At 34.7% G+C, this 27,245-nt stretch overlaps 3 protein-coding genes across 6 annotated transcripts; 1 reads left to right on the top strand and 2 right to left on the bottom strand.

The window, feature by feature from the left end:
- Window positions 1-431: 431 nt before the first annotated feature.
- On the bottom strand, window positions 432-2,922 carry LOC116135276 (protein Dr1 homolog). Of its 2 annotated transcripts, none has more exons than XM_031420980.1 (4): window positions 2,810-2,922; window positions 2,244-2,338; window positions 1,254-1,322; window positions 432-813 (listed from the first exon to the last, which is right to left on the bottom strand). In XM_031420980.1, the coding sequence occupies exons 1-4, from the start codon at window positions 2,892-2,894 to the stop codon at window positions 649-651; spliced, it is 414 nt and encodes a 137-aa protein (XP_031276840.1). In that variant the 5' UTR covers window positions 2,895-2,922; the 3' UTR covers window positions 432-648. The 2 variants fall into 2 exon arrangements, with proteins under 2 accessions (XP_031276840.1, XP_031276841.1); XM_031420981.1 differs by having other exon boundaries at window positions 432-810.
- Window positions 2,923-4,592: 1,670 nt separating this feature from the next.
- On the bottom strand, window positions 4,593-9,776 carry LOC116135274 (protein Dr1 homolog). 3 transcript variants are annotated; one of them, XM_031420977.1, is made up of 6 exons: window positions 9,529-9,776; window positions 9,313-9,374; window positions 6,971-7,060; window positions 6,405-6,499; window positions 5,415-5,483; window positions 4,593-4,974 (listed from the first exon to the last, which is right to left on the bottom strand). In XM_031420977.1, the coding sequence occupies exons 2-6, from the start codon at window positions 9,365-9,367 to the stop codon at window positions 4,810-4,812; spliced, it is 474 nt and encodes a 157-aa protein (XP_031276837.1). In that variant the 5' UTR covers window positions 9,368-9,374; window positions 9,529-9,776; the 3' UTR covers window positions 4,593-4,809. The 3 variants fall into 3 exon arrangements, with proteins under 3 accessions (XP_031276837.1, XP_031276838.1, XP_031276839.1); XM_031420978.1 differs by having other exon boundaries at window positions 9,313-9,369; window positions 9,529-9,775; XM_031420979.1 differs by having other exon boundaries at window positions 4,593-4,971; window positions 9,529-9,774.
- A 6,297-nt stretch (window positions 9,777-16,073) lies between these two features.
- LOC116135290 (G patch domain-containing protein TGH) lies at window positions 16,074-26,756 on the top strand. The gene is made up of 16 exons (XM_031420999.1): window positions 16,074-16,375; window positions 17,016-17,106; window positions 17,215-17,309; window positions 18,043-18,146; window positions 18,842-18,903; window positions 18,988-19,062; window positions 19,433-19,584; window positions 20,503-20,578; window positions 20,672-20,758; window positions 20,910-20,987; window positions 21,606-21,750; window positions 22,243-22,732; window positions 22,919-23,203; window positions 23,283-23,411; window positions 23,909-24,118; window positions 25,602-26,756. Exons 1-16 carry the CDS (start codon window positions 16,241-16,243, stop codon window positions 26,382-26,384), a joined length of 2,997 nt encoding a protein of 998 aa, XP_031276859.1. The 5' UTR covers window positions 16,074-16,240; the 3' UTR covers window positions 26,385-26,756.
- The last annotated feature ends 489 nt before the right edge of the window (window positions 26,757-27,245 follow it).

The following is a 27,245-nucleotide window of genomic DNA, read 5'->3' as shown; positions in this document are numbered from 1 at the left end:
TATTTGTATAAACCTTTACTGTACCAATTGTTGTTTTGTTCAAAGGAGCTCTTCAATCAACACTCTCATCAATGATCAATCTCCTTCTCTACTATAAATGTTGCCTGATTCGTCTACATATTAGCTACCTGCGAGCTGACACCTCATTGTCTGTGGGACCTTTCAAAATTCTCCTTTTTTTTAAATCAATTTCAATATGGACCGTCACAAATGGTCCCACCCCACAAATTTTGTATGCCGAGTGACTTCAATCCTAAGTTGCTAAATCAACCTTTCAAAGTGCGGTTGCCACATCAGTAAGTACCTTATTTTACCAAAAATCATTAGCATTAGTAAGAAAATACATTCTGCTTTTGCATCAAATGGCTTCAATCTCTCGTCATCCCAGAAATAGAATATGGCTAATAATCAAGTTAAATATGTAGTTGAAGTGACAGAAATTGGACAAACTCTCACTAATTACATTAAGTTATAGACATGATCCATCCATAAAGTACAAACTGAAGTGCATATCCACATAGGCCACTGCACTCACAGAGGCTTTTTTTTTCTTCTTTTTTTTCGTTTACATAATATAAGAGACTAAAAGCACAAATGGAAGAGTCAAGGATTGCTTGCCTATGGTTGAAGAAAATTAAAGTCCTATAGTTAGCTCTCTAAACTTGGGTTAAGGTCTGGCTGTTTGGGAGGGGCAGTGGCTCCACCATTCATTCTTGCACGCGCCTCGGCAAACATCCTCTGCTGCTCAGCCGCGGCTTCTTCCTCGGTCATCTCTGCTCCATTGCTCCATTTGCCACCTTTCAAAGAGTCCTGCTGGAAGGCAGTTCCAAAAACATTAGAGTATATACTTCGTGCTGTGTTCAAAAAAGTGAACCCACATAATTCCACCTATTTCTGAATCAACAATTCAGTTGCCCAATACAAGTAAGTAAGTGGTACCACAAAAGGCATGAAAATAAAAACAAAAGGAAAAGGCTTTAAGAAAAATGTGATAATCTAGCAGTGTCAAAAAATCATTTAGCAGAGGAATTTAAATTATTGCATTTTTCTTTTTCTTCTTTTGGTGTCAGAAAAAGAACAAAATGTGTTTTTATGTAGTACAGTATTGGGAGGAAAATAAAGTGAGGTTAAACCAACGGACACAGTTGCCTGACAAGGTTTCAAGTATTTGAAAAAAAATGCCCCAGTTTTTCAATGTAAATATTCTTAAATTCAGACACACACAAGGAGCACCAAAAAAGGTAGACAATTACCATAGTCTCAATCTTGTGTTGTTCATAAGCAGCGTAGACCTCTTCTATGTATTCACCAAATCCGAGAACCTAATATACCACATGTATAAATAACATTATTACTTCCACTTATAAATCATGCAAATCATAACATTTATGCATCATTACAAAATCAGAGGGCAAATCAGCTGTATGGAAGTAAACAAGGGCAGTGCACATTGCCAACTAATCATATATCATGTGAGCTTGGCTTGTTAGGATCAAACCTCCAGCAAGATAGTTTTGAAGGCATCATGTGAAGACTGTTTAACTAATAATGAGCAGGAAAGAGTCAAATAACTACTGTTGTGTCCGCAACGGAGCTATTAGCTGTATTTGAAAAAACTGCCTCAATTTTGACTAATAGCTTGACATATCCTTGTGCTTTTGCTTAAGAGTGAAAGTAGGCTCTACTGCAACAATCAAATAGGCTTAAAGGAAAGTTATGATCTCGTCATAATTTGAGCTCTGGCTCCAGATTTAAACTTAATATGAGAACTAAATGAAAGAAAGATAACAGCATTAATTTTTTTTTTAAAAAAAGGGCTCTTCTTAATGCTGTTAAGACCAAACACAATTAGAAGATCAGATAATAACTATTTTATTGCTCAGACACAGAAAAATACTGACCCATTATCCATTTATTAAACTTTCGAGGACTGAAGCATTAAAAGATACATTATTCTTTACTCACTAAATAAACAAATAAAAAAGAGGATTATTCTAAGTTATCATATATTATCTGCATAACAGCATCAGAGGTAATAAGCATGAGCCAGACAATTAAATCCAAACAAACAGAAGCTTAAGACTTGACATATAGGTATACCTCCATGGGATGCAGAAAATCTTATTGCAATAATTAATGATGGAAGATTGATAAAATAAAGAAAAGCAAATATCCAAATGACAAGGATAAAAAAAACCAAATTTAGACATGAAATAGTATGTTGGGGAAAAATAAATAAATACCTCTAAAGCCTTCAGTACATGCTCAGGCGCAATTGTTCGCTTATCCTCTTTGCTACAAACTTCATTGGACTCAGAGGAAACGAGATTAATAAACTCTGCAAAAAGTAAGGAAATGAAACTTCTCGTTCGAAGAAAACATAGGTTTGAACATCCATGATAATGTTTAGACAACCATTAAGTAATCAAGAGTTGAAAAAGTCGGTGATAGGGAACAGTACAAAATGAATGCAAAATGTTTTGCAAAGAAATATATTTAAAAAATGTCAAAAACAGAAATGTATGTATATAGACATCATAAAGAACCAGAAACTTTCAAGCTAATCAGTTCAAAGCAACCATACAAAGTACTAGATAAGCTAGATACATTAGGGGTTCTGCAGTATGAAATGTGGAGCCAGGTTAACTACCAAAACTAATTCATTTATTAGATCACTTAAACATTCAAGCACAAAGGCCATCATTTTCTCTCATACGAGCTTATTGTCTTGGTATATATATATATTATCATATATATAATATTATGACACTTGATAAATAAAAGCTACAAAACCCTGCAGTTATCTCACCTACACAACACTCAATCAAAAGATCTTGAGCATCTCTTGCCACACGAACATCTGGGGGTAACATCTCCTTTATAATTTTTGTCATTGTTGCTGAAAAGAAAAATTATTGTTAGCAACATGAATAAAAATACCCAGTAGACACCAAAGGGTCAGACTTTGATAATAATCAAGAGCTAGTATAGACTTGCAACATAACATAAGAGGTGTATCTTTTTCTTTAAACTGTGTGACTGTATATGTATGTCTCGTTTCTTACAGATGATTGATACAATGAACTTAGAGATTGAAGCATACAAGCTATACCTTACAAGTTATGTCAGTATCTATTGAATTCATTGATTACAAATGGTGAAAACCCAACTTAATTACCATAAATGTAAACCAAGTCAGTACAAAGAAATCAAAGAGGAAGTCAAGCAGTGTGTCTATTAGATAGCCAGGGTATTAGTTTAGGACAACTAGGACTGGACATTGCACCAGTTGTTTCTCAGACAGGTGATTGCACCAAATACCTACATAAGTAAATGGATAGGTCAGCTAGGGTACAGTCCTAACAACTACTACACCTCATTGTCAAGAAGAATTAAACTGTCTCACAAGCAACCACAACAAAAGCCTGAGGCCGATACATACCCAGCATACAACCAACTATTGTCCAAAGCTTCTACAGGTAGCAATCAATACTGATATAAAAGAGAGATTGCTTCTCCCAATTAAAGAACCATTCGAGTACAAGAGCAAGTACACAACTAAGAAACTTTCACAACTGTTTAATATGAAAATGAGAGGCAGCGTCAGAATTTTTTGTACATGTAAAAAACATGAGCAAGGCAGCTATAAAAAAGATAGAAAACGTATTATGAGCTTGAGACATTAAAGAGGAAGAGATGAGCTGTAGACAATGGACATACATGACCATAAGGAACCATAAAAAGTATCACAAACCATATATTCTTAGAAAAAAAATCATTTCTATACAAAAACTCTATATGATCCACGTACAGCTTTTTGTCAAAATTCATATTTTAGTAGCAATTAAATAGATTGTGTCAAGTAATAAAATATTAGTGTTGAAAAAAAATTGCCCAAGGTTATATATATATTAGTACAAAAGAATAAATACCATCCACGAGTGAGTTCTTTGGCATACATCATCATGTATTCGAGTTAGATGGGTCCTGAGGTCCCACTTTATTTAGTTGGCCCTGTTCATGGATATTCTTTAAGCACATGTATCTGGAGGAGACACGAGGTCCCATTAGGGTGGTGGACATAAGTATTGTTAGAAGTGTTCAAATACATGCAACTTCACAAGCAAGGGCATCAACATTAGTTTCACATCTTAAAGTCAGTACCAACAATTTAAGTCTGTTTATGGACATAAGCTCAGAACATCATAGTTTCTAGAACATCAAGTTAAATCTGAGGTCACAAATTCAAACACTTATACAGTCTGAACATTCAGAAACACTACCAAGGATCTTGATTTACACCTAAAAAGGGTAAAATTCCCACTCACTTAGAATCTCGGATATTGCCAACAGCCTATATCCTCATTTCAATGATTGCCATCTTACTCTCCTAAATCATGAGGATTCAAGCCCAGTTTTCCTCAGAGCTTCCTTGATAGGCCCTTTCTTTCTTACCGCCACCAATCCTCCAAAACAATCCAGCTAAAATCTTCATGACAAATTGACTAATCCCAACACCCTGTCCCTCTCATGAGCCTTAATTGATACAAGACTGAATATGGCTAATAATCAAGTTAAATATGTAGTTGAAGTGACAGAAATTGGACAAACTCTCACTAATTACATTAAGTTATAGACATGATCCATCCATAAAGTACAAACTGAAGTGCATATCCACATAGGCCACTGCACTCACAGAGGCTTTTTTTTTCTTCTTTTTTTTCGTTTACATAATATAAGAGACTAAAAGCACAAATGGAAGAGTCAAGGATTGCTTGCCTATGGTTGAAGAAAATTAAAGTCCTATAGTTAGCTCTCTAAACTTGGGTTAAGGTCTGGCTGTTTGGGAGGGGCAGTGGCTCCACCATTCATTCTTGCACGCGCCTCGGCAAACATCCTCTGCTGCTCAGCCGCGGCTTCTTCCTCGGTCATCTCTGCTCCATTGCTCCATTTGCCACCTTTCAAAGAGTCCTGCTGGAAGGCAGTTCCAAAAACATTAGAGTATATACTTCGTGCTGTGTTCAAAAAAGTGAACCCACATAATTCCACCTATTTCTGAATCAACAATTCAGTTGCCCAATACAAGTAAGTAAGTGGTACCACAAAAGGCATGAAAATAAAAACAAAAGGAAAAGGCTTTAAGAAAAATGTGATAATCTAGCAGTGTCAAAAAATCATTTAGCAGAGGAATTTAAATTATTGCATTTTTCTTTTTCTTCTTTTGGTGTCAGAAAAAGAACAAAATGTGTTTTTATGTAGTACAGTATTGGGAGGAAAATAAAGTGAGGTTAAACCAACGGACACAGTTGCCTGACAAGGTTTCAAGTATTTGAAAAAAAATGCCCCAGTTTTTCAATGTAAATATTCTTAAATTCAGACACACACAAGGAGCACCAAAAAAGGTAGACAATTACCATAGTCTCAATCTTGTGTTGTTCATAAGCAGCGTAGACCTCTTCTATGTATTCACCAAATCCGAGAACCTAATATACCACATGTATAAATAACATTATTACTTCCACTTATAAATCATGCAAATCATAACATTTATGCATCATTACAAAATCAGAGGGCAAATCAGCTGTATGGAAGTAAACAAGGGCAGTGCACATTGCCAACTAATCATATATCATGTGAGCTTGGCTTGTTAGGATCAAACCTCCAGCAAGATAGTTTTGAAGGCATCATGTGAAGACTGTTTAACTAATAATGAGCAGGAAAGAGTCAAATAACTACTGTTGTGTCCGCAACGGAGCTATTAGCTGTATTTGAAAAAACTGCCTCAATTTTGACTAATAGCTTGACATATCCTTGTGCTTTTGCTTAAGAGTGAAAGTAGGCTCTACTGCAACAATCAAATAGGCTTAAAGGAAAGTTATGATCTCGTCATAATTTGAGCTCTGGCTCCAGATTTAAACTTAATATGAGAACTAAATGAAAGAAAGATAACAGCATTAATTTTTTTTTTAAAAAAAGGGCTCTTCTTAATGCTGTTAAGACCAAACACAATTAGAAGATCAGATAATAACTATTTTATTGCTCAGACACAGAAAAATACTGACCCATTATCCATTTATTAAACTTTCGAGGACTGAAGCATTAAAAGATACATTATTCTTTACTCACTAAATAAACAAATAAAAAAGAGGATTATTCTAAGTTATCATATATTATCTGCATAACAGCATCAGAGGTAATAAGCATGAGCCAGACAATTAAATCCAAACAAACAGAAGCTTAAGACTTGACATATAGGTATACCTCCATGGGATGCAGAAAATCTTATTGCAATAATTAATGATGGAAGATTGATAAAATAAAGAAAAGCAAATATCCAAATGACAAGGATAAAAAAAACCAAATTTAGACATGAAATAGTATGTTGGGGAAAAATAAATAAATACCTCTAAAGCCTTCAGTACATGCTCAGGCGCAATTGTTCGCTTATCCTCTTTGCTACAAACTTCATTGGACTCAGAGGAAACGAGATTAATAAACTCTGCAAAAAGTAAGGAAATGAAACTTCTCGTTCGAAGAAAACATAGGTTTGAACATCCATGATAATGTTTAGACAACCATTAAGTAATCAAGAGTTGAAAAAGTCGGTGATAGGGAACAGTACAAAATGAATGCAAAATGTTTTGCAAAGAAATATATTTAAAAAATGTCAAAAACAGAAATGTATGTATATAGACATCATAAAGAACCAGAAACTTTCAAGCTAATCAGTTCAAAGCAACCATACAAAGTACTAGATAAGCTAGATACATTAGGGGTTCTGCAGTATGAAATGTGGAGCCAGGTTAACTACCAAAACTAATTCATTTATTAGATCACTTAAACATTCAAGCACAAAGGCCATCATTTTCTCTCATACGAGCTTATTGTCTTGGTATATATATATATTATCATATATATAATATTATGACACTTGATAAATAAAAGCTACAAAACCCTGCAGTTATCTCACCTACACAACACTCAATCAAAAGATCTTGAGCATCTCTTGCCACACGAACATCTGGGGGTAACATCTCCTTTATAATTTTTGTCATTGTTGCTGAAAAGAAAAATTATTGTTAGCAACATGAATAAAAATACCCAGTAGACACCAAAGGGTCAGACTTTGATAATAATCAAGAGCTAGTATAGACTTGCAACATAACATAAGAGGTGTATCTTTTTCTTTAAACTGTGTGACTGTATATGTATGTCTCGTTTCTTACAGATGATTGATACAATGAACTTAGAGATTGAAGCATACAAGCTATACCTTACAAGTTATGTCAGTATCTATTGAATTCATTGATTACAAATGGTGAAAACCCAACTTAATTACCATAAATGTAAACCAAGTCAGTACAAAGAAATCAAAGAGGAAGTCAAGCAGTGTGTCTATTAGATAGCCAGGGTATTAGTTTAGGACAACTAGGACTGGACATTGCACCAGTTGTTTCTCAGACAGGTGATTGCACCAAATACCTACATAAGTAAATGGATAGGTCAGCTAGGGTACAGTCCTAACAACTACTACACCTCATTGTCAAGAAGAATTAAACTGTCTCACAAGCAACCACAACAAAAGCCTGAGGCCGATACATACCCAGCATACAACCAACTATTGTCCAAAGCTTCTACAGGTAGCAATCAATACTGATATAAAAGAGAGATTGCTTCTCCCAATTAAAGAACCATTCGAGTACAAGAGCAAGTACACAACTAAGAAACTTTCACAACTGTTTAATATGAAAATGAGAGGCAGCGTCAGAATTTTTTGTACATGTAAAAAACATGAGCAAGGCAGCTATAAAAAAGATAGAAAACGTATTATGAGCTTGAGACATTAAAGAGGAAGAGATGAGCTGTAGACAATGGACATACATGACCATAAGGAACCATAAAAAGTATCACAAACCATATATTCTTAGAAAAAAAATCATTTCTATACAAAAACTCTATATGATCCACGTACAGCTTTTTGTCAAAATTCATATTTTAGTAGCAATTAAATAGATTGTGTCAAGTAATAAAATATTAGTGTTGAAAAAAAATTGCCCAAGGTTATATATATATTAGTACAAAAGAATAAATACCATCCACGAGTGAGTTCTTTGGCATACATCATCATGTATTCGAGTTAGATGGGTCCTGAGGTCCCACTTTATTTAGTTGGCCCTGTTCATGGCTATTCTTTAAGCACATGTATCTGGAGGAGACACGAGGTCCCATTAGGGTGGTGGACATAAGTATTGTTAGAAGTGTTCAAATACATGCAACTTCACAAGCAAGGGCATCAACATTAGTTTCACATCTTAAAGTCAGTACCAACAATTTAAGTCTGTTTATGGACATAAGCTCAGAACATCAAGTTAAATCTTAGGTCACAAATTCAAACACTTATACAGTCTGAACATTCAGAAACACTACCAAGCATCTTGATTTACACCTAAAAAGGGTAAAATTCCCACTCACTTAGAATCTCGGATATTGCCAACAGCCTATATCCTCATTTCAATGATCTCCATCTTACTCTCCTAAATCATGAAGATTCAAGCCCAGTTTTCCTCAGAGCTTCCTTGATAGGCCCTTTCTTTCTTACCGCCACCAATCCTCCAAAACAATCCAGCTAAAATCTTCATGACAAATTGACTAATCCCAACACCCTGTCCCTCTCATGAGCCTTAATTGATACAAGACTTCAGATTTTCCAGCCCTCAACCCCACTTAGTTAGTACCTTTGCACCTCAAAAGAGTCTCCATTTTTCCCCCTTTTCCTTTTAAAGCAACCAAATAAAAACATAATTCCTCATTAAAAAAAAAAAACTTCCCCAACGTCTTTTCAAGTGAAGAAGTCATCACCACAACCTCTCATTTTATCTCCTGTCATTGCCCCATCTCCCTCTCTGCTTGCAAAGTACTGTACGATTAGAAACTCCTTTTCGTTTTTTAGACTTGTACGCATAGCTCAAAACACTACCTTCCAATTCCAATTTTCTTTGAAAATTACTCACAACAAACATGTCTTGCAACCTAAGCAAACTCCATCGAACATGGCTCAATTGAACTAATGATAAGTTTTCATTCTTCACTTGAGTTATTATATGATTGTAAGCTCACAACTAAAAGTTTCCACAAACAAACAACTGTATTACTTCAATTCTAAAGCAACTTAAATTAATTTATCCTTGTTTTGCACATGAAGGAATTAAAATTACCCACAAAATACCTTCAATTAAAAAAAAATTAAGAAAAAGCACGAAATTATCGAAATTAACCAAAATAAAATAAAATTAAAAAAATTAAAAAACTAACCTTTTGGAAGCGACGCATCTTCTTTTGACTTGCCAACAATATCCATTGGCTCCATATCTAATCTTCAATTATTTCAAAAATAATCAGAAAATAAACAAATTATTAACATCTAAACAAAATCGCAATGAAATCGAACAAAAACGAAACACGCTCGATCATCAAACAAGCAATAAACAGATCTGAGGGGATAACCACAAGCGGAGAGGTTGAACTCACCGAGTCAGCGAGTCGAGTCAGTGAGTCGAAAGGAAGAAAGAAAGAAAGAGAAGAAACTTCTATTCTACGTTTGCAAAAACCGAGTCAAGCGACGAGTGAGGATCCGAGTTGAGGGAGAAATCGAAGGGAGGGACATGGTTGATATATAATGGATTTTTATTTATCAAACAAAGCCATGACTTGTGATGGTGGTTGTTGTTCTTCACGATAAGAGAGAGAGTTCTTGCTCGCATGCGATTAGGGCAAAACGCAAACAAACAACCAGTTGATTCCTGCGCTTTTCCACGCGCTTGATTTCGCGCGTTCAGATGGATTGACTATATCTGGGACCCGCGCGCAAGGATAAGGTGGTTGGAGCGTGTTGTACATGTGGGGGAAGGGCGCGTTGGGATTGTTGGGCTCTGTTTGTTGTTTTCATGACCATTATTTTTTGTATTTAATTTTTTATTTTTATTTTATTGATATTGGGAAGAGAGAGAGAGGGTATCCCTTTCCAAGTGTACTTTTATTTAACTTTGTCTCATTGACGATGCCAATGAGAGGTTTGATTAAATTGATTTATGTTATCCATAAAAGACAAAGCCTAATTGGGCTTTGAAAAAGATTAATGGGCTTCGAGTTTGACCAAGAATATCATATTATTCGGGACTAATTGGACTCATTTTGGATGGATGGGTGGATGGATCCGACTTTTATTTGGATCGGTTTATACGCCAGAAGGATTTTATATTATTTAAAAAAAAGTAATACTACACTTCTTGGATTTTATATTATTTAAAAAAAATATATATTACACTTATAAAAAAATTTTACAAAGATCTTCATACAAAGTAATGTGACAAAAAATAAATGGAATAGTAAATTTAATAAGTTTGACTTTTTGTTTCACTCTTCCATTCATTTTTTGCTACCTCACTTTATATGAAAATCTTTGTAAGATTTCTTTGTAAATATAATATTATTGTTTAAAAAATATTAGTTTGATTAATCTTGTCATGTGTTGTTGTCGTGACCTCTTTGATAGATAAGTTAAGTAAGTAGGTTTAACAAATTTGAAAAATTGGAGTGTTTGTAACGTATATGTTAGGTTTTTTTAATATTAGTGTGAAGAAATATCATCATATCTTAATAACCAGTGGGTGATCTGATGATAAAATAACGAAGGAGAATTTAACACGATCTCTCAAGTTCAAGTCCCCTTGATAATAAAAAAGCAAAAGGAGGATCTAACATGATTTCCCGAGTCTAAGTCCCCATAACCCCTAATAAAGGTAGTCACTAAATCTCTTATTCAACTGGTAATTCCTAAGTCTCGGGGGACGGTTACTAATAGGTTTGTCACTAAAACTCTTATTCAACCAATAGTTCCATAAGATTAGTTGAGATGTGCACAAACTAGACTTGACACACCTGGTCTTAAAAAAAAAATGGTCACTAGATCTCTTACTCTACTAGTAGTTCTAGGATCCCAAGAGACAGCCTTTAATATAAGTGGTCACTGGTTCTCTTACCGGTTGATAGTTCTAGGGTCTTAGGGGACAACCCCTAATAGGGGTGTCTACTAGAACTCTTACTTGGTTGGTAGTTCTAGGGTTCTGAGAGATTAATTAAGGTACGTGTAAACTGGTTTGGACACCCCCGTTCCTTTAAAAAAAAAATATCATCCTATCTTTCCGTTGGTTACTTTGTCATGTTGTAGAGGTTATGGTCATGTCAATAAATAACATCATTATTGAACTTGGGTTTATTTGATATTGAGAAATGCTATATCCATAACCTAATCTCGCAATCTCTGACGTGGCCACTCATCATTAGGCAGCTCACAAATTGAGTTTCGACTGCTTGTATGCTGCTTGTCCATTTGCGAGCTAACCAATGACAAACTGTTATGTTGGGGGTTGTAAGAAAATGTTGTAGACCTAACATTATTGTTTGACATTCTCACCTTAACACAATATATCTTGGAAACTGTTTTTAAACCCTATCAAATTGATTAGTATTCCCTATTTTTAAATGTATCTTTGTTTTGTGTCTTTTGACAAGTTTAATTTTAATGACAGAATAATTTCTAAATACACCAATTATCTATTTTTATTTTTTATTTTACTTTTTAACATTTAATTCTTACATAACACTAAATCTAAATTTTCTAAATCATTGAAACATTTTATTTTTTTATTTGAAACAATTCTTTATTTTATAAAAGTATATAATTAAAGTTACGGATAAAATAGTCACACAAACCAGATGAATCTAAATCTAAAGAAGAAAAGAGTAAGTTTCAAATTTAAAATTGAGAAAAGGGGTTAAAAAAAAAAAAAATTAAGAAATTGGAAAAAAAAGGTGTAAGAAAAAACCCTAAATAAGTTTGAAATTAGGGAAAAGTGATTTAGACAAAAACTCTAATTAAGTTTAAAATTAAGAAAATAAATGCAAATAAAAACCCTAATTAAACCTAATTAAGCATGATTATTTTTGGTATTAAATGAGGTTTAAAAAGATTTTAAATATTATAAGGGTGCATTCAGCAATAAGGGATATGATCAATTTGATGGGTCTAAAAATCACTTCCCTATAGCTTTTCGGGGTTAGATAAATAACCAAAGCCACGGGGGCTATAGTAAATTTACCAAATTTTGTATAGCGGTATCTTTAAATCCAAATGATTGCAGCAGCTCCAAATTTACCCCTCATATAGATAGGCCCAATTTGCCATTTTGAAAAAACCACCTGAACTAAAAATCTGGTCGACGTCTTCGTCAACAAATCGGATACGAGATTAGCTAGCGCAAGGAATTGGAAAAAAGGCAATCCCTATTTCGAATTTATGATTTTCATTGATTGAAATAAGGTAGGGTTAGGGTTTATAATTTTTTTTTTTTTTTAATTTATGTTGATTGGATGGTTTTAGATATGTTTTTGAAATGTTTAAAACGTTGAAACGGTGAATTTTGATGTCCATTTGTGTGCTTTTTGTGTTTGGGAGTGAAGTTTGTTTGAAATGCATGAAGTTTATTTGGGAAAAAAAAAAAAAAAAAGAGGCGGTTGTTGTTTTAGTAGATTTTTATTTATTTTTAAACATTTTGGGTGTGTTTGTTTTATTATTTTGAGTGGTATTTTTAAAAAAGTTAAATTGGATTATTAGTAGGAGGATATGATTTGGGCTTCGTTTGGTTCAAAATTGAGAATACTACTCTTAGTATTCTCAAAAAAGTTAAACAGTAAAATACCCAAAAACTCTCATTTTTGGGAATACTACTTTTAATATTATTTAATTTTTTTTAAACCCTCTAAATTTTTTAATTTAATTAAATACCCCTAAATATTTTTTAAAAAATTACAAAAACACCCCAACAATCCACATTTACCAGATTCCGGCTACTACCGTCGGAAAATGGCCGGAATCTAATAGGATGGCGCACTACCGGCTGAATCTGGCCGGTAGTGCGCCGATCTAGCCTTTTTCCGACCAGATCCACGATGAATTTGACCGGAAAAGGCCAGATCTAAGGCCAAAGATCTGGCCGTTGACAGCCGGATCTTTGGCCGTAACAGTCGGTCACGACGGCCAACAAATTGTTGTTGTTGACCATCAACGACGACCGTTTGTTGGCCGTCGTTGAGAGCAAATACGGCCAGATCTGGCCGTAGATCTGGCCTTTGCCGGCCAGATCCAGCGTAGATCTGGCCGGAAAAGGCCATAGCGGCGCATGACCGGCAAGATCCAGCCGGTCATGCGCCGATAAGATGACTCCGGCCACCTCCGATGGTGGTGGCCGGCTAGGGATATTTGAGGGTGGGTTAGGGGTGTTTTTGTTAACTTTTAATGTTTTATCATAGGGGGTATTTTGTAAAAAAACAAACATAAGGGGTATTTTATTAATTTATAAATCATACCTCGTAATACCCGCCCAATTCAACTTTTTTTTTTTAACTTTTTTCAAAAAACTTTTCCCAAAACCCCCAAATTTTGAACCAAACGAAGCCTTGAATTTGAAAATGTATTTGGTAGGATTATTTTTTAATCCCTTATATTTGTTAATTTAGTTAAATATACCCATCAATAAAAGTTTCAAAATTAACAAAAATACTCTCACCCACCCATTAAATGCTGGCAACCGACCACCGGCTGTCGGGAATATATGAGTCAACGACGGTGTTTTTGTCAATTTATAAACTTTTATTGTTGGGGGTATTTAGTTAAATTAAAATACGTGTTTGTGTCCTTATCTTATTTGTATTTTAAATCAAAATACATATTTGTTCTCTATTCTCAAAATCCTATTCTAAATTATTCAACTATTTTTAATTTTCAAATTCTAGCTCGTAATAACCACCAAACTCTACCTAACAATAACCGGAGCATTTAAACCAGTTTGTGTGTACCTTAACTAATCATCGCTGACTCATATATTCCCGACAGCCGGTGGCCGGTTGCCAGCATTTAATGAGTGGGTGAGAGTATTTTTGTCAATTTATAAACATTTATTATTGGGGGAGTTTAGTTAAATTAAAATATGTGTTTGTGTCCTTATCTTATTTGTATTTTAAATCAAAATACATATTTGTTTCCCTATTCTCAAAATCCTATCCTAAATTATTCAACTATTTTTAATTTTCAAATTTTAGCTCGTAATAACCACCAAACTCTACCTAAAAATAACCGAAGCATTTAGACCAGTTTGTGTGTATCTTAACTAATCATCAGAGCCCATTGAATATCCTATAAGTCCCATGTTTCAGAAAAGCCACAAATATAACATGTGATCCCAAGGTGGTTTGAACTCGGACAGTCAATAAAGAGGGTTAACCTTCTTAACTAAAACACAAAAGTTAGTTAGTATAAATTTTTCACACTAACTATTAAAACATACTGGGTTAGTATGAAAATTTTACCACTCTGTGCGGAATTTCCACACCAACTAGTAAAGCATATTTGGTCCGTGTGATATTCTTAAATTAAGTCAAATATTTAAATTATCTATTTTAGCTAGTGTGAAATTGTTCCATTCACACTAACTGAAAAACAAAAGTCAATTAATATGAAATTATTTCAGTTATTTATAAAAATGGACGACCATACCTGAATATAATGTTTACACATTTCAAACGAGAGATGTTAAACTAATTTTGAGTGTTTTTTATGTATTGGAGTGTTAAATAGTTTTAAGTAGTCTAAGGTTGGGGTAAGGGTATTTTGGCCATTAGTTGGATGGTTTGGACTCAAAGGTATAAGCTTTAAAAAATGGGTTAATTTCTATAGGCACCCACTTTTTGTCATTTTAATAATAACCCCCCTTTTTGGGTATTGATTGCCTCATTTGCATGAGTTGGGCACTTGCCAATTGTCCAAAAGATTAGTATAATAGATGATGCTATATAAACATCCTTATAAGTGCAAGATCGAATCCATTTTTCTATCCCATATGGGACAATAACATTCTCTCTCACTCAATTATGTACACACTACATCATATTCGACATTATAACTAATAAGTTCGACTCACTTTTTGGTCGATTTTAGAAGGCACAACTTGGATCAACAATTTCCCTAACTAGTTCGACTTATCCCTTGATGAATTCGAAAAGTTATGTTAAGCATGTTGAGCTCATCCCTTCAAGTGGAGCCTCTATAAGAACCATCTATCACAATGATTCTTGAGTGATTAGATAGGATAATAAAAAGGGCATGTTTGGTTTATTATTTTTATCCATATTCCCAATCTTATTCTCCAAATAATGTTTGGCATATTATTCCAGAAATATTACCCTATTTTTTAATTACTTTTAGACCCTATAAGGTTATTAATTTCATCAAATACACCCTAAAAAAAGTTTAAAAATTATCAAAAACACATCCGCGACCAATACTTGCTAGATTCCGGCAACCACCGTCGGTGGTAGTCGGAATCTGTACAACGGCCTACCTGCCGACCATAAATGGCTGGAAGTTCACCGATCTTACCTTTTCCAGCCAGATCCACCACGGATCTGGCCGGAAAAAGCCAGATTTGGCCGTGAACGACTACCAAAGAAATGGCCGTCGTTTTGGCCTTTTTCGGCCGTAGCGGCCACAACAGGCTGTAGATATGACCTTTTTCGGCCAGATCTGTGATAGATCTGGCCGGAAAACGCCATAATGACACGTTACGACACAGATCTGATCGGTCTGTATTGTAACACGATTTTTCGGCTAAATTCCAGCGGTGGTGGTCAGAATCTGGCACCGTAGGTGATGGGGGTGTTTTTGTCATTTTATATATTAGGGTATTTAATTAAATTAGCAAATCTAGTGGCTTTTTCATAAATTTTTAAATTTTACCTTGTAATACTTTCCTATCTAACTATCTAATATTATTTTCAAAATCTTATTTAAAATAATAAACCAAACGTACTAAAAAATTCTTGAATGTATTATTTAAGAGTTTTAAAATGAATGGAGGTGGGGTAAATTGGGTCAGATGCCCGCCGTCGGAAAAAAAAAAAAAAAAAAAAGTTTCATATTTCATCGCCTATTCAAATCGACTAATCAATTGAAGCATTGAGCTAGCTCTTTGCTTTCCCTGTAACATTAACATTCCCCTTTTTCTTCTCGACTCTGCTACGGTGAAAGCTTCTTGTTTCGCTTCCCAGCACCCAACCTCTACGAAGTCTCTTCATTATCACACCAAAAATAACAAATAAAATAATTAAAATTGATTAAAAAATAAAAATGGATTCAGACGAAGAGGATTACGTGTTCTTCGGCACACCGATTGAGCGCGAGGAGGAGATCACCAGCCGTCGGAAGAAATCTCAAGCCGAGGCCTCTGGTCATCTCCGAACCCTCGTTCCTTGGAAACAAGAGGTACTGTTTGGTTCCCTAGAAAGCTCCGGATACTGAAACTGTAACTGAGAAGTAATTTGCAATTTCAATTCTGATGCTTCGTCTTATTGTTATTGTGGTTTGTTATTTTCATTTGTTATACTTATAATGACGAAAAATCTGAAATGGCGTTATGATTGTTTTGCATGGTTGTCTGAAGGCTAGTAAGCTTAGAAAAATTAATTTCGGATGTTTATTGAATATTACTGAGAAAAAAAAAAAAAATATTAATCCTTAATTTAACTAGTTGAGGCTGTTTTGGGAGTGTTTTGTAGAAAGAGCTTTGAGAAAATATCCTAAAGTTCTTAAAAAAAAAACAAAAAAAAACACTCAAGTATGTTTTTTGAGAATATTAACAGTAAAATCTCAAATGCATTTTCAGTTTTTCTGATTTTCTTTATGATTTCTGAGCAACCGAATGTAGTAGTATGAGGCGGTGATTGATAGAATTTGAACCGTTTGATTAAATTATAGGAACCAATTTATCATGCAATTCTGTATGATCTTATAGCTTTTTGTTTAATGCCAATTATAACTGCTACTACACATTCCCAGTTCGTTTGGATTTCTATGAAACTAGAAATGTATGTTAGTACATAGTTTAAAAATTATATTTCTACAGGTTAGAGATGAAGAAGGAAGAAGAAGACTTCATGGGGCGTTTACAGGTGGATTCTCTGCTGGTTATTACAATACAGTGGGCTCAAAAGAGGGTATATTTTGCTTCCTTTGGAATCAAGGATTGAGATTTTTTTTTTTTTGTGTAATTTTCTGAGTGTAACTTACAGGTTAATTTAATACAATGTGAAATGAATCTACAGGTTGGACTCCACAGACATTTACATCATCAAGAAAGAACAGAGCTGAAGTCAAACAGCAGAACATTCTTAACTTTTTAGATGATGATGAGAGATCTGTAAGTTTATCATATTGTTCATTTCATTATAGTATATTTGTGCCTCAAACATTTTACCTGCTGGGGATTTTAACTTGCTTGTCTGAGGCTATGTATGTTGGCATGGAAATTCTGCCTTAAAATTGGAATCAGAGATAATCTTCTTCAGAAAAATTATTTCTGAGTGAACTCAAGATGAATACAAAAACAATATAAAACAGATATGATCTACTATTCCTGCCAATCTAGAAATTGGTTTTCTTTTTGACTTGGCTGCTTATTTCTCAGCCTTATCTATGTATTGGCACTAGCATGAGCAATGCAATATCCTCATTGCCCCTTTTATTAGGGTTAGACATGGAGACTAAGTAACCGAGATATAATGAACATGCTCCAGTAAGGGCATTACTATTGCATTGGTTTTGATGGTTCTTTTGACTAATTTGTGGTGCTGCTTGTTTCTGGTCTGTGTTCTGAAAAGTATGTACTTGACCTGTGAAACTGTGAAGGTCAAGTTGATTTTGCATAGGTTTAACTTATAATGAAATTTAGCAGGCATCTTTCATCTCATATGCTTTAATGAGTTTGTACTCATGTAAACTCAGTTGCTGAGTTTCAACTTCTGATAATCTGTTTTGTAGGAATATTCATTCTGCAGTCATTCTTTACCAATAGTTTCATGCCTGTGTTTGTTGGTGTGACAATATTTTTAAATTTAGTCAAGATGTTTGGTTCACTTTGTTTTGTATTTTAGGAATTGGAAGGTAAATCCTTGGGGACATCTTCGCAGTTCGATACATTTGGATTTACAGCTGCTGAATTTGCTCGTAAACAAGCTGAGAAGGAGCAGCTGCAGAGGTTTTATATGCCTTTATGATATATGTGCATATATATAGATGTGTGTGTGTGTGTGTGTTTTCATCGGCAATTGAATGTAATAGCAGTGTGGTTAACTATATGATTGATGCCTGTTTGTAACTGAGAGTTTTGGTTCTCAAGATCATGAAATCAGAATTCTAGAGATTTAGATAGATTATGTCAAAGTGGATATATGATCCACTTTTCTACCTCTCTTATTTTAGTAATATGATTATCTAATTCCTGTAAAAGGATATATCATGTTTTCAGTTTATAAAGAGGCAATGAGAACATTTAGTTTCTTATTTTAGTATGGATGAAGATTGCTTATGGAAATAAGAGAAGTTACATCTTCAACTTGGAGAAACCATATAGATTCCAAAACTTAGAGTTATGCTGTACAAAGGAACTACTTTTATGTGTTTGCAACCAAAAAAAACTTTATCATCATACTGTTAAGTTGCCCAGAATAATGACATCTTGCATTTGCCTTCCTTTTTTTGGTGATTTTATGATTGGATCATCTTAATAGAGACTAATAATCTAATGGGTTAGCAATGTTGTATGGATATGGCAACTTGCAAGTGTTTTTATGTCTATTTGTATGTACACTTGTATTCTTGTCATACTTTCATTTCCTGCAGACAACACTTGGCTAACTTAATTGTTTGTTTTATGCTTTGTATGCACTGCAGGCCATCAGCAATTCCTGGACCTGTTCCTGACGAATTAGTTCTTCCAGCCACAGAGTCTATTGGTTTGTCTTAATTAATACGTAATAGTGTTGTAACTATGATATTGCAACTCATAATTCTTAGCCCTACCTCACTTTTCTTGTTAGGTGTAAAATTGCTGCTGAAGATGGGTTGGCGACCGGGTCGTTCAATTAAAGATTCACATACGGATTCTCTATATGGTATTGAAATTATTTACTTCCTCATAGAATTTGTAGCATAGTTCAGAAATTTTGGATGTGTTTCTTTTTATATTAGTATTAACATGCTTTACTCAACTTAGGAAAATGTAGAATATATTGGGATTAGCTTTCCTAATAACTAGGGATTAACTTTGCTCTATTTTCCACAAGTTGAAATGAAGGACCTTTTCGGTGATATATATATATATATATATATATATATATTTTGTATATCTGAATGTGTATTATCATATGTTTAATTACAGTCATTTTTTGGAATGGATCCACTCACCATTTTTAACATTTACTGGCTATCAATTTTTCCATATGGGCCAAGCTTATTATTTTCTTGTCTACAATTTGCTTACAGATGCACGGAGAGAAGCTAGAAAAGCTCTCTTAGCCTTTTCTTCCGATGACGCAAAATCACATCTTCCTGACTCAGAGCCTGTTGAGAGTCCTCGTGAAAGTTTTCTTGAGCATCCTGTCAATGATGATATCCAGTCTTCTCAAAGCACACCTGTATGGATTCTTTTGTAGCTAACTCTTACCTTCTATCAGCTGTTACTTCATGTCTTCACATAACTCTGAATGCTTTTATAAAATCAGATTGCATGATGTGATGACTGATGAATGATGAATGATGCATTTGATTTATGCTTTAGTTTTTGTTTTATTCTTTGTCAACTGCTGGAAGATTCCAAGAGTCAGTATCTTTCTTACATCAATATGCAAACTCATTTTTGAACGTACTGATATGGTTGTTTGTATTAGTTGTTAGACTAAAGTCTGCTAGACCGGAGTACTCTCACCTGCTTGGCCATACATACAGGAAAAGAACCCATGCCTGATTTTACTTGGTTTAAAAATTAATCCTTTCATCCAAATTGGTTCCAAGTTGGAGGAACTTCAATTTTTGGAAGTGAACATGATTCATTGCATTCACATTGGTGTCATATTGTGTTATTCCAGTGCATGAAATCTTGGAAAAAGAAAGAAATGAAGATACTGATGGTCATTTAATATTTAAAATTTTACATGGTTTTGCTTTTCAAGGTGGACAAACATTGAGCTTATCTGGGAGAGTGGGATTATAAATATATGATAGCCATATAAATATTTGGTATATTTGCTCCTTGGATACTCCTCATATATATAAATGATATACATATCCAGATTTTCGAAACAAAACTTGGACTCTGATTACATATCTGATATTGTCTAGGATAATTTAAAATATGTAGGACACAATATGAACGTTTCAATATGGTGATTACTTCCTAAAGTAGGATTTGATATAAGTAGATGTAGAATAATAGTTAATGAAATTAGTTCTGTCTAATTTATAATTAACGATGCCAATATATCCATAATTTGTTGTAGAAAGTTTACTTTATTATCTATGTGAAAATTGTGTATCACGTCTTTCTTTTAGTGCAGGTGTCTGTGCTTAATCCAAAGCAGGATTTGCATGGTTTGGGATTCGATCCTTTTAAAAATGCTCCTGAATTCAGAGGTTTGTAGTTTCGACCTATAAATCTATAATTTGGATATAGCTAACTAATTGCATTGATGGTCTTGTGTTTAAACCATTTGTTTTTACTTTCAGAAAAGAAGAGATCACGGTTGTCTGATAGTAAAGAGCCTGGATACAGGAAGACATTGTTGATAAAAGATAGTCTTTTTGGTTTTAAGTGTAAGATCTATAATCTGTTGAATTACCTCTCATGCCTTTATTTAATATTCTGTTTCTTGCTCAGTCTCTGTCTGATTTGTTTCTTTTGCTTGCATGCATTTATATACCTTCAAAATGGTGGTGATTTAACTAATTAGACTGGATTCATCAGCAGGAAAAGCTGCTCCTGGTTTTGGCATTGGTGCACTTGAAGAATACGATGCTGAAGATGAGGATGTCTACGCCCCTGGTTTGTACTTTTTAAATTTGGATATACGTTAAATTATCTGTATACATTGACACAATTCAGCTGACAAAACAATAATGGCAGCCAAATCCTTTGAGTAGGAATTGTTATCATAGTGTGATTATTTTCTAGCAGAGGAGAGGGCGATGGATTGAGGGGATATGTTGGACATTCATATTGACACTTGTCATTTCACTATAAAATACAGGAATTTTCCTTGTTGAGTCTGCGTCGTCACCATCTTAAGCGTTGGGTGATCTATTTTAGCATATCACCTATGGCTTGCTTAAATATTCGTTAAGTATAACTACAACACGCTGGGCACCTTCTTGCATTAGTTTTACATCATTGTTGTCATCATCGTCATCATTTGTACTTTGGGTTTGCTGGGTTAATAGTTTAAGTAATATGCCTATTCATCATTGCCTCTTTAAGTTGCACTTAAGAAAAACTGGCAATGGAATGAACATCCCCAGATGTTAACTAATTGTCCACATGTCAGATTTTTAAGTGCTCTGACTGTACTGCCTGAGAATAAGCAACAAAATGATTCTTTCCTTTCTTAAATTTATGCTAATGTAATGAGTTGAGTTTCTCCTTCTAATTGTGGCTTTTCTTCAGATTTCAACTTTGAGGATACTTATGTTCAAGAAGATGAAGAACCGTCTGGACCCAGTAAAGACAGTAGGAAAAAATTGTTAGGAAGGGAGCAGGGTGTTCTGCCTGGATTCATAGTTGCATCAAAGTCTGACTACCAGTTGGAAAGGTAACTGGATAGTAGTTATTCAATGCATAGAAATTTATACACCTAGCGCATCATTTTAGATATGCAATATTCTTTTCATCTTGATTCATTTTGTGTTTAGTTTTAGTTGTTTATAAAGAGGAAATTCTAATAGTTGATAGTATTTTTAGGATATATTTTATTGACCTTCTCTACCTTGAGGCCTAATTACAAGTGGATCCTTCTGATTTGGGAAGCAGGCATAGATCTGTTTTGTTGGGGAATTCTATAATGATTTTAGGGTAATCTTGTGATGAGCTTAAAAAATTTCAACAGAAGTCTCTGTCTATTTTTCAACTTCAGAAGTTTGTCTAATTATGTCAAACTTGAAAGAAGATCAATGAAAATTTCCCTATTTTTCATGTTTTTGTTTGGAGTTTGAGAGATCGGAGGTATTAACACAGTTACTCTTGTGCGTTTTTATTATATTTTTTAAACTCACTCTTATCTGTTTGTTTTCAAATTGTCATCCAGATTTGATCAACCAGTGGTTCCGAAGGATTTTGTCCCCCACCATAGATTTCCTGGGCCTCTTGAGGCTGGAAGCCAACTTCTTGTTCCTCCTCCCCCTGAGGTTCCTCCTCCTGAGGACAATAATTTGAAAATCTTAATCGAGGGGGTTGCCACTTTAGTAGGCAGATGTGGCAAATTGTTTGAGGATCTTTCCAGAGAGAAGAATCAGTCAAATCCGTTGTTTAGTTTTCTTGATGGAGGAAAGGGTCATGATTATTATGCAAGGAAGTTGTGGGAGGCGCAACAGAAGCATAGTGATCAAACCAAGCTGGATGGGAAATCATCTCCAACTGTGCAGAAGATGACAGCAGAAAGTCGTGGCCAATTGTTAGGGGAAAGGCCTTTGGAACGAAGTTCAAGAGATTCAAGCTCGTCTATTGCTTCTGAAAATGTTGTTCATCTCCAATTTAATCTTTCAGATACATTTACTGCATCTGCATCTGCATCATTTGTAAGTTGTATACTTTCAGTGCCTATCATTCTGTTTAAATTAATTACGTCATTGTTGGGAATTTCCCTGGTAGTTCTTTGCTTGTGTTTTATAAATCACTGCTTTGTTGTACTCTTTTGGCAAGCTTTCACAGAAACCTAAATTTGGGGTTACTTTTTTCTATTTATTTACTCTTGTGTAATATAGAGTGGGTTACCAGAAGTTGCAAAACCTTTCAAAGATGATCCTGCACAGCAAGAAAGATTTGAGCAGTTTCTTAAGGAAAAGTATCAAGGAGGGCTACGCACTACAGATTCTGGTGGAGCTACAAATATGTCAGAGGCAGCTCGTGCTCGCGAGAGACTGGATTTTGAGGCCGCAGCTGAGGCATTACAGAAAGGGAAAAGTGGTGAGGAGAGCTTGCTCACTACACAGCAGTTTGTGGGGTTTCCAGCTACGGGAGGGTTGCAGTTCACTTCTGGTGGAACAGAGGTATGTTTTATTTGGTTTAAATTTAGTTTCTAGAGTTATCACTTCAAACTTTACCTTATATCAAACTTTCTAAAAGCAGCAAGTTAAAGATGCACAAGCTGAAGATTTAACAACTAAGAAGATGTATCCAAGAAGGGAAGAGTTTCAATGGCGTCCTTCACCTATTCTCTGCAAGCGCTTTGATCTCATTGATCCTTATATGGGGAAGGTAATCCATGTAATTAATTTAGCTCTTTATTTTCTGGTCTCTTAATAGTGTACAAAGATTAGTGAACTTCGTTTTTTAAGCAAAAAACAATTTTTTGCAGAGTAACTCAGCTGTTAAGTTTTTGCAGATATTCTGTTATGATAATTGAGGTTTTTTTTTTTTTTTTTTTTTTTTTAAAGAATGTTATGATATCAGAAATTCAATTAAATATAGATGGTTTTCCTGTTGATTTTGACCTTGTTCTTTCCCTTCTTTTTGGTGATTTCATTTTTTTTTCCTTCTTTATCTTCTTGCTTCTGTCATGGGGAAAGAGGGGCTGGGGGTGATTCCTCAGCTTTGGTTCCATCTATTGGATTGCTCTCTTTTTTCTTGGAAGCTCTATAAAATAGTATAAATTGCTTCTCCTGATATGGTAATTGAATATGAAGCTGTTACTGTAAGCCTTGGTCATCTGAACATTATATTAACTTGGAAATAAACTATTCTGTCACTTGCAGCCACCATCAGCTCCACGGATGAGAAGCAAGGTGGATTCTCTCATCTTCATGTCAGACTCTATGGAACCCACAAAATCTGAACAATCTGTTAAAAATCTGTATTCTGTGCCTCAATCTGATGCTCCAGAAGTTAGCAAAGGTGTAGCTGACAAAGATACTGAAGTTGAGGTAGAAGTTGAAAATGTTGAGAGGCCAGTTGACCTCTACAAGGTAATTTTCTGTTTATTTGATACATAAAGAAGGTTGTGCATTAGACTTGCAAGAGGATGAGTAGTAGCCTCAGTTTCCTGATCTCGGTTTATAAATACTTGCATGCAGAACCAAATGGAAATAAAATTGTACTTTTTGTTATGTTTATTGATGCATGTTATTATGTTAATTAGTATGTGAAAATTTTGCCTCAGATATGGATACACATATAACACTTGGTCATAGCATCAATCTGTTGAACCTCTTGTTATAGTTACTTTTACTCAGACATAAGGGCTGCAAAGTCTGCATTCTTGACATCCACGGATATGATCCTGAATTTTTTTTTTTTTTTCTTTAAAGGGCATGCTAAAAGTAGGATACACTACTCTTGTCATTGGTAACAAACTTTACTCGTATGCAGGCTATCTTCTCCGATGACTCTGATGATGAAGCAGAAACAGTTAATCCCAACAAAGTGGAGTATCCAGAAAAGAAGATTGAAGTGGCTAATACAGCATTAAACCATTTGATAGCCAGTGACTNTTTTTTTTTTTTTTTTTTTTTTTTTAAAGAATGTTATGATATCAGAAATTCAATTAAATATAGATGGTTTTCCTGTTGATTTTGACCTTGTTCTTTCCCTTCTTTTTGGTGATTTCATTTTTTTTTCCTTCTTTATCTTCTTGCTTCTGTCATGGGGAAAGAGGGGTTGGGGGTGATTCCTCAGCTTTGGTTCCATCTATTGGATTGTTCTCTTTTTTCTTGGAAGCTCTATAAAAAAGTATAAATTGCTTCTCCTGATATGGTAATTGAATATGAAGCTGTTACTGTAAGCCTTGGTCATCTGAACATTATATTAACTTGGAAATAAACTATTCTGTCACTTGCAGCCACCATCAGCTCCACGGATGAGAAGCAAGGTGGATTCTCTCATCTTCATGTCAGACTCTATGGAACCCACAAAATCTGAACAATCTGTTAAAAATCTGTATTCTGTGCCTCAATCTGATGCTCCAGAAGTTAGCAAAGGTGTAGCTGACAAAGATACTGAAGTTGAGGTAGAAGTTGAAAATGTTGAGAGGCCAGTTGACCTCTACAAGGTAATTTTCTGTTTATTTGATACATAAAGAAGGTTGTGCATTAGACTTGCATGAGGATGAGTAGTAGCCTCAGTTTCCTGATCTCGGTTTATAAATACTTGCATGCAGAACCAAATGGAAATAAAATTGTACATTTTGTTATGTTTATTGATGCATGTTATTATGTTAATTAGTATGTGAAAATTTTGCCTCAGATATGGATACACATGTAACACTTGGTCATAGCATCAATCTGTTGAACCTCTTGTTATAGTTACTTTTACTCAGACATAAGGGCTGCAAAGTCTGCACTCTTGACATCCACGGATATGATCCTGAATTTTTTTTTTTTTCTTTAAAGGGCATGCTAAAAGTAGGGTACACTACTCTTGTCATTGGTAACAAATTTTACTCGTATGCAGGCTATCTTCTCCGATGACTCTGATGATGAAGCAGAAACAGTTAATCCCAACAAAGTGGAGTATCCAGAAAAGAAGATTGAAGTGGCTAATACAGCATTAAACCATTTGATAGCCAGTGACTTCTTAGAATCTTTGGGAAAAGAACTAGGCTTGGAGGTTCCCCCTGAGTTACCCTATTCTACAAGCAAAGCCAGGACTCATGCTCCTGAGAAAGAAGCTGCTGATGCTAATGCTGGAAAAGCTAGTATCCTGTCTACTGAAAAGAAGCCTTCTATGTCAAATGTTGTTAGTGGAACTTCCATTGACCAAGGGGTGCCAGATCAGCGAGGCGCTGCTCAAGAGGGTGAAACCTTAAAAAATGAATCCACTCCTGGTAACCCTTTTAATAGTGGTGGCAAATATACAGATACAGAGACTGGTTTGTCTGGATATAAACCTGGCAAAGTTAACTGGGAAAAGACCAAGGAAAATGTTAAATCTAAGTCGCCGTCTAGGCGTCATCGAAATTGGGGCAGTGATTCTTCAGAAGATGAAAGGAGTAGTAAACGATCTAGAAGACAACGGTATAGAAGCAATGACTCGTATAGTGATTCATCTGGTGACCATCGAGATAGGCACCATTCTAGGTCAAGAAGGAGAAAGAAAGAATCCTCTCGAGAAAAGAGTAGTAGCAGAAGAAAACATCATAAGCATAGTGGGAGAGACTCTCCCAGCAGATCACGTTGCAGTACTGAGAAGGAACATTCTGAAGGCAAGAAGGAAAAAAAGAAATGGAGGGATTGAACCGAGCGGTCTTATTATAATTCAAATTGAAGCAGCCAAAGAAAGAGTTTGGAATGAATTATCATGGACAAGGCAACTCTAAGTTCAAAGACCCTAATATGTAAACTTGGGTTCTCCTGCTGATGTACAGTTGTTTAAGACTCGTCATCATCAAGCTTTGTCCTTCGTAGAGGTAATTTGCATGCCTTCAATTATTTTGTTGCAACGTTACAAAGCTGTAGGTTTTAAACATAAAGCAAGCCATTGTTTACTTATTTTTAATATTTGAAGTTCCTTTTGATACAATGCCCACAGATTTACTTCAAAACATCAAATTTTTGAACATTACCTCTTAATGCATAAATACAAAATTCAAAGTATTGATGATGCAGTGATGTTCGATTTATGTTTGTGGGAATGGTAGCATAAGTAAGGACATTTTTACCAACAGCTTCAAATGGTTGCTCACATTTATTAGTTATTTATTTATTTATATTTTTTGAATTTGTATTTTGAGTGTTGGTAGTACTAGTAGCATTAATAAGATTCATCTGAAAAGGGAATTTGCAGAATTGATGGAATAACGCTCAGACTCAGACATGGCGTGATTCTCATTAAAGCTTTTTCATAAATATATTAACTGAATACTAAAACTAAATTGAAATCGTTTTCAAATAATTAAGAACATTTTTTTTCTTTAATAGCTTTAAAGACACTGACCAACCCAAATCTCTACATCTTTCGTGGATGGTTCTTTCAAGTGTAAATTCAATAACTTGTAATCGAATAGTTGAATTTTAAAGTCAATAAATGATGTTTGGAATTGGTAAAACAGTCTCGTGGTCGAGTACATTTCTTGGTTTTGGGGTCGAAGGAAAAACA

Source organism: Pistacia vera, unplaced genomic scaffold, assembly GCF_008641045.1.
Source record: "Pistacia vera cultivar Batoury unplaced genomic scaffold, PisVer_v2 Contig298, whole genome shotgun sequence".
NCBI lineage: Eukaryota > Viridiplantae > Streptophyta > Magnoliopsida > Sapindales > Anacardiaceae > Pistacia > Pistacia vera.
Note: the sequence above shows the minus strand (reverse complement) of the source record. Positions and strands in the feature narration are given on the sequence as shown.